The sequence below is a fragment of the Rutidosis leptorrhynchoides genome, chromosome 2 (assembly GCF_046630445.1).
Source record: "Rutidosis leptorrhynchoides isolate AG116_Rl617_1_P2 chromosome 2, CSIRO_AGI_Rlap_v1, whole genome shotgun sequence".
Classification (NCBI taxonomy): Eukaryota; Viridiplantae; Streptophyta; class Magnoliopsida; order Asterales; family Asteraceae; genus Rutidosis; species Rutidosis leptorrhynchoides.
In genome coordinates this window covers 95,318,237-95,326,010 of record NC_092334.1, presented here as the reverse complement: position 1 = coordinate 95,326,010, position 7,774 = coordinate 95,318,237, and the positions used below count along the sequence as shown (strand labels likewise).

Sequence of the window (7,774 nt, the reverse complement as noted above, 5' to 3'; positions counted from 1 at the left end):
AATAATAATAACAATAATAATAATAATAATAATAATAATAATAATAATAATTATTATTATTATTATTATTATTATTATTATTATTATTATTATTATTATTATTATTATTATTATTATTATTATTATTATTATTATTATTATTATTATTATTATATATTGAGCTTTGGAAAAGTCTAGGCCTTTAATCCAAGTTGGCTTGTAACGTATTCAACATGCTCGTCGATTTTTATTCTTTTCCAAAAGCTACATAACTTTATGTTTTTTCTATATCACACACATATATTATATGTATATATGTAATATGTAATACGGAGTAATAATATGTACATACTAAAGTTTGTATGGTTTGGACCATTAAACGGCCGGCCCCGAGCTAGATATGATCATATGAATAGAACCCGATCGAAAGATATCAAAGACAAACTAAATATAGCCGTCTCTTGGTGTGGAGTTATATGGATGGTATGTTCCAAAGTCATTATCTTGGATAGTATACTTTACGTTCCAAAGTCATTATCTTGGATAGTATACTTTATTATCAATCATCAATTAATTAAATTCATAATAAGCTATATATATATTTTTTGAAAGGCAAGCTTGCATCAGTCCGGACCGAAGCCTAGTCATCATTTGCACACACACACACGCGCTTTCGGGCAGGAAACCCGAACCACACTCTGAGGATCCGACCCTTAAACCATCCCGAGGGGCAGGCGGGCCGGACCTTAGTCCCGGAGCGGGTCGGTAAAACTTTCCCTTTGGGCCACCTTCAAGGAATATATTTCAATTCCTAGAGCGGGTGACGAGGTTCGAACCCGAGACCTCTAGCCCTGCGAGTACACAAGTGTAACCGCCGTACCGCTGGACCGAAGATCCGTTGGTAATAAGCTATATATATGTCCCATGTGCACAATTAAGCTCTTTCATTTGCAACAAATTGATTTCTTTTTCTTTAACATATTTTCATTAACAATATATACAAAATACATATTTTTTCACATCAAATATATATCAACCAAAAGACATCTCTAACAAGGAGCTAGAAGCTTATAAAGGGCTTACAATCCAATAGTTACAAGAAACATTAACCCTACCTCTGTATTTAATCCAGAAAAAAGAAAATTTACAAATAAAATCGAAACATCCAATCTCCTAATAGCCGAGGAATGATAGATGACATCGATTCGAACCTTCAAAGAAATCTACATCGTTGTTGCATTAATAACCCATAAGTTCTCTTTGCGCTGCTTACTAGACCTCTAATCATCGACCCAACTAAGCCATTCAGGCCATGACATGAACATAGAAAGGTTAATATCAGACCATACTCAGATCTTTCTCCATTTTCGGAAGCCAATTCACAAATTAAAATGATACGATTAATGGATTCCACATTAACATTGCATAATGAGCACGCAATTTCTTGAATCTCTAGGCCCCTACGATACAAACTCAATCTTGAAGGTACCTGTTAATATTCAAATGTCAAAAAATAATGTTTACTTTTCATGGGACATAGTTTATCCACCTAGTAACCACATTCAATGATGGCAAGAGAAGATCACCAATGTAGTTTTGCGTGCAGCTGACTGAAAATTCGCCTACAACGGAAATGGACCACATCTTCGAGTCAGGCACATCAGAAAGAACCACTTGAGAAACCTCGTGCAGTTGACCGAACAGTCGCCTACAACAAAAATGGACCACACCTTCGAGTCGAGCACATCAGAAAGAAACACTTTAGAAACCTTGTTCAAAAGCTCAATAAGAGAAGCCTGGTTCCTGCTACTGATCTCTTCTCTGATCCAAACCCGACACTACAACTCTTTCACAAGTCTGTGTGCTAGAAAGAAATCATGATTCGAATCTAAGGAAGAGTTTATTAATTTGGCTAGAAGAGAGTTGTTGCCATGCCACCGATCCTTCCAAAACATATAATGTACTCATTACCAACCTTGCATTTTACCATATTATGAGGTACATTACCACGAGATTCAGTAAGCTTGAAGCATGACACCATATTGGGCCACGACTCACTGACCAACCAACCTGAAGACCCAATACCACCATTTATCCCACAAACAACACACGTCACTTTGGCCCACAGTTGGTTATGACACGTCAAAAATCCATCATTTTTATCTAAGATGGAGAGAAGTCTTGAAAGCCAACTCCCCAGCGCTAACCCACCTTTATCAAACGAGCCACGTGCCCGTCACAATTCGAGAGACAGTCGCCCCTCATAAGCTAAAGCAGTGGACTAATTGGGTATCTCCAGGTTTCAACTAAAAACCATAGTGGGTGATATTAGTTTGCTTATAAATGACCAATGTTTCTTTTCTATATCTGATGTGGGATGGATTATTACAAATAATATACCTCAAAACTCACTAATACCGATTTAATCAAGGTAAAACGACCACCAAACAATAAAAAAATAGATTCCACAACTTTCTTTTAAACCGATCCACAAGAGGCTTCCAGTTTGCAATTCGAATGATGGTGACTCTTAAAAGTAATCACATGTAGTTAAATGGAAAAGAACCACGAGTGCTACCATAAGTACTTACCATCAGTTGCGTATTGTGAGTACTTAAACCATGACCATAAGTATTCAATTTACAAGCATTCATTTCAACTGTGACATGATGTAAATGTCACAAAAAATCTGCAAAATAGCTTCCATCACCGTGTTATCCCGCGCATACAAAATGATAACATCATCAAGGTAAAAAATGTTTTGACAACTTAAATCTTGGGGACCCAATTGAGACGCCTTTAATGTGACCCACTATAACTGTTGAATTAAAGTCCTTCCTTAATGAACAGAAACAAGAACGGGCTAAGAGGGAACGGGCTAAGAGGGCTGCCTTAACTGTGGCCACATTCCAATTTAAAGTCATTGGACTCTCATTTACAAGAATAGATGTGTGAGTGGAACAAAGACACATCAATCGACCTAATACAATTCTCCTCGAACCCCAAACAACAGATCATATGAGTTAAAAATCTTCAATGAGACTGAATCATATGCTTTTTCAAACTCAGCCTTTAAAAGCATAGGTTTTTGATTCTTTTTCTTATACCATTCCAACACTTCCCAAACAATCAACGAGCTATCAAGGATTTGAGGACATGCTATCAACGCGACTCTTCCTGGCAAATCATGTTATTAATCACCTTGGACAACTGATTAAGTAGAATTTCTTTTAATAAATTTCAATTGAAAGTCAATCAAATAAATAAGACGAAAGTCCTTAATTAAATTCGGGCTAGATACTTTGGGAATTAAGGTAATAAATGCCGAAGCTGAACCCCGAGGTTGGCTGAACAATGCAAAAGAGTTACTCACCGAGTTACAAACATCAGTCTTGATAAACTCCCAATATGTTTTAATTTAAATTAACGTGAAACCTTCGGGACTCGGGGCTTTATTGCTACCATAGGACCACACCACGACTTTAATATCTTCCTCAGAAAAATCCTTCTCCATACAAATAACATCATCCGAACATAACCAAGAATCTGGAACAAATCGGAATGAATCAGATCTGGACAAGAGTTTGAAAACTTTTGCTTATAGAACTTAAAAAAATCGAATTTAATACGATCAAGATCGGTGAACCATTTTCCATAATCCCATTACCCACTTGTTTTCTTCTATTCTGTTTGCACATCATGTGAAAAAAATGTGAGTTTCCATCCCCTTCAACGTCCCATTTTGCTCTAACCTTACGGATATTTTCTACTTCTTCTAAATGAATCGGCTCGTCTAGTCTTGAAATAAGTTCGACCTCTCAAGAAGGTCCACTTACGAACACGTACAAGCATTAATAAGAGCATATAAACAAACAAGTCTAAACATCGGCCCTTGTCTTTTGTTCATGGAATGACTTCTGTTAATTTTTGCCCAACCCTTAACCTTTGCTCTAATTGTTCTTAACTTCTCGTGAAAAGAAGCGGGCCCCGTTTCACTTGCAGTATCAATCCACACCTTCTTGATCATACTATCAAAATCATCTATCTATAACTAAAAATGAAAAAAACTTAAGAAGAAATAAAGCCCAAAATCCCCCTTCACATTGTGAAACAAAATAGAGATATGATCTGACCTCTACTTAAAGCCACCAATTTCCTAATAGGAAAAGGGTCGAAACATTATTAGAAACGAGAAACCGATTTAAGCAACTCATTTTATTACCTGCCTTATTAACCCAAGTAATTAACCCAAGTAAATCTTCTACCTCAAAGTTTCATGTCCACCAAACCCAAAGATTTGATAAAGTTATTGAAAATTTCAACTTGATATACATCCATTTGCGAACCAAATCTCTCACATTTTTAACTTCATTCATGTCCCTTAAAGTACCCTCGCCGATTCTACAAATTAATCTTAATTAGAGTACATTGAGGACCATTTATCATGAAAAGAACCATATCCGTCGAGATCCATTTTCCTATGAGAAGTAAAAAATTGTCATCACATCAAATCTGATCTCGGCTAAAATTGTTAGGATCCTATATAGAAAGAAACCCCTCGACTAGGGATGACATCGGGTCGGGTTTAGTTAATCCCGCACCTGAACTCGATTAAGAAACCCCGGCCCGTCGGGTCCCCATTTACTTACATACTATCGGGTTTCGGGTTTCTCTATGGGTAAACGGGTATACCCGATTAGTCATTCTGTATCTATTTTTCAATAAGTTACCAAATCAAATTATCAAAAAATAACTTAAGTACTTCATGTATGCGGGTTGGGTATACGGGTCGGGTAAACGGGTTTGTATCCAAAACCATACCCGAACGCGGAATTTTTTTTGTAACCATCATCATACCCGGCCCATGACCCGACGGACTCGGGTCAAACTCGGCCCAATTAAAACCGGTTTCGGGTTTTCCCATCGAGTACGAGTCATTTTGCCATCCCTACCCCGACATAGTCCCTGGATAAAAAATCCGCATAATGAAAAGCAAAATTACTCCACAATGATTAAATCCTGAAAAATACATATCAATGAAGGTTATTATTTGCATTACTCAATATCCATGTGCTTACAAATTGAGTGATGGTGAATGAAAGGAACTGATCTTTTAATAACAAAAGGCCAAACTATCAATACTAATTTGAATGTCAACTCTCTAATTAATAAAGGTAATATATTGTATGTATTATTATTATGTCATTTCAATTTCAATATTATACATGTGGTCTACGTTTTATAAATAGCACATCTCAACCATATTATTCTTATATTTTGGAATATATGTTAAACGAATAAATAAAATATTACATATCTGACCCTGTTATTAAAAGTAACATATCACATCATCTATAAATAACAATTTTAAAATTCCAATAATACCATGAATGTCACAATTATACACCAACTATATACGCATGCGGATTTTTATGCATATTACCTAGAGATGAATATAATACTTACTGAGATACACATCACACATGACTTAGCCATTCATCTAACATGTATGAATTATTAATTTACTTCTTATGAAATCAGGTGAAAATCGTACCAAGCTGGATTCAACCGGCTTTGCTTGTGATATCAACTCATGGTCAACGGTTTGTGTCACAAACAAACCTGTCAAAATCGATACGAACACAATGCAAGTGCACCTTCAACCATCAACGACTTCTACTATAAACACCACCACCATTGTTCGTCCATATTCTATGCACGAAAGTCCATACGTTATGGACTACATTACTCCGGTAACAATCACAACCACCCGACCGAAACAAACTACTTGTGATCACAACCACGAACACCCTGCCGTTATCTTCTCAACCGGGGGATACACCGGGAACTTATTCCACGAATTTAACGAGAACATTATACCTTTATTTATCACTACTCGCCTTTTCAAATCTCGTGTACATTTTCTAGTTGTTGATCATAAACCTTCATTCATCCAAAAGTATAGACGAGTATTTCCACGCTTATCTAATCACGAAATTATAAACATGGCCACGGATTCAAGTGTACATTGCTTTCCAGGAGCTATAATTGGTCTAAAATATCATAAATTTATAGGCATAAACACTTCTGAAACTCCAGAAAATTATTACTCAATGCCGGATTTTAGAGAATTTATTAGACAAACTTATAAATTAAAAACAAAAAGTGTTTTCAGTACAAAAAATCCGCCTAGATTACTTCTAATTTCTCGTCAAAGAACACGAAAATTCCTAAACCAAAAAGAAATGGTGAAGATGATAGAACAATTAGGGTTTCAAGTGATCATTGCCAGCTCGGACAAAGAAATGTCAAACATTGAGAAATTTTCGCGTGTGATAAACACGTGTAGTGTTATGGTTGGTGCACATGGGGCCGGGTTAGCTAATGAAATGTTTTTACCTGATGGAGGAGTTATGATACAAGTGAGACCATTAGGGTTTCAATATGGTGTAGATGCTTTTTATAGTGAACCCGGTCCAGGAATGGGTTTGAAGTACTTGGAGTATAGAATTGAACCAGAGGAGAGTTCGTTAGCTGACGTGTATGGTCTTGATCATCCAGTTGTTAAAGATACGGCATCCGTGGCGGCAAAAGGAGGTTATGCAGCTGCAAGAGAAATCTATCTGAATAAACAAGATTTGAGGTTAAATGTAAATAGATTTAGAGAAACACTAGTTGAAGCATTGGGGTTTATTGGGCGTCATAAAGATGTTGTAAAAACTCGATAAATTACTTACAATAATTTTAATTGTTGTAACCTGTAGATTAACGATTGCTTTTGAAGCATAAAATTTACGAATGATATTGTTTTACTTGATTCGTGCTAGATCATTCAAATGCTTTACTATGTATAAACCGAAATATAGATACAAGAATAGGGACATATATGAACACTTGAATATTTCATTAATAAAATTCTTGCCACACTGTCTTAAATGATTTTGCAACTTCTTAAACAATGAGCAATAAACAATAACGATAACAATAACAATAGACTCTATAAGGGCTAGCAAATCTAGACAACAGAGACTGAGGTTGATTAGGAAATTGAGTCGCAGTATCAACCGTAGGTCGTCTGTTACTTTTATCTCTCTTGTCTATTTGAGAAAGATTTGGTGTCACTTGACACCTGAACTGTAGGATCAATGTGCAAGGTACAACATATAACTATATGGCCAACTTCATTTGAGCCTTCGGGGTCACACACATATACACCGAGACATCAAATAAAATATATATATATGATGTATATATATTACTCAAGTAACAAAATAGTAAATCGAAATTAATTCATTTACTATTCATATGAATAGTAAATGAAATGAAATTAATTAATTTACTATTCACATAAAAGTGACATGATAGAAATTATTAATTATAAGTTACATAACATACTCCTAAAGTATTTGAGAAATACGACTTTTTAAAATTATATCAAATCCTCCGTATCTTTTTGTGATTGATATAAATTGATTTTAAGTGATCAATCAATATGGTATCTTTTGAATTTTGTTTTTATCTTCTTAGATGTATACCAAAAGGATATGCTTAGCTACCTTGTAAGACCATATATATTCTAATATGTGTTGTTTCTTTTTGAGATACACAAAAACGGGAAAACAAACTAGAAAAGAGATTACAAATATTGAATAGAAAGATATCCTATTATTCCATTTCAATATCATCCATAAACACATACAGAGTATTATTTTGGGTTCATAGTATTAATCAAATGTTGATTAATTATTACTTGAGTTTGGACTAGCATCCATTGACGTTGTTTGAAGTGTAGTGT

General features: G+C 35.2%; 1 protein-coding gene across 1 annotated transcript; it reads left to right on the top strand.

Moving 5' to 3' along the window:
* Positions 1 to 5,510: 5,510 nt before the first annotated feature.
* Positions 5,511 to 6,707, top strand: LOC139888094 (alpha-1,3-arabinosyltransferase XAT2-like). The gene has a single exon (XM_071871127.1). The coding sequence runs from the start codon at positions 5,511 to 5,513 to the stop codon at positions 6,705 to 6,707; it is 1,197 nt and encodes a 398-aa protein (XP_071727228.1).
* Positions 6,708 to 7,774: the final 1,067 nt, after the last annotated feature.

Coding starts and splice junctions, on each gene's coding strand:
- LOC139888094 (XM_071871127.1), top strand. CDS start 5,511: ATGAAATCAGGTGAAAATCGTACCAAGCTGGATTCAACCGGCTTTGCT.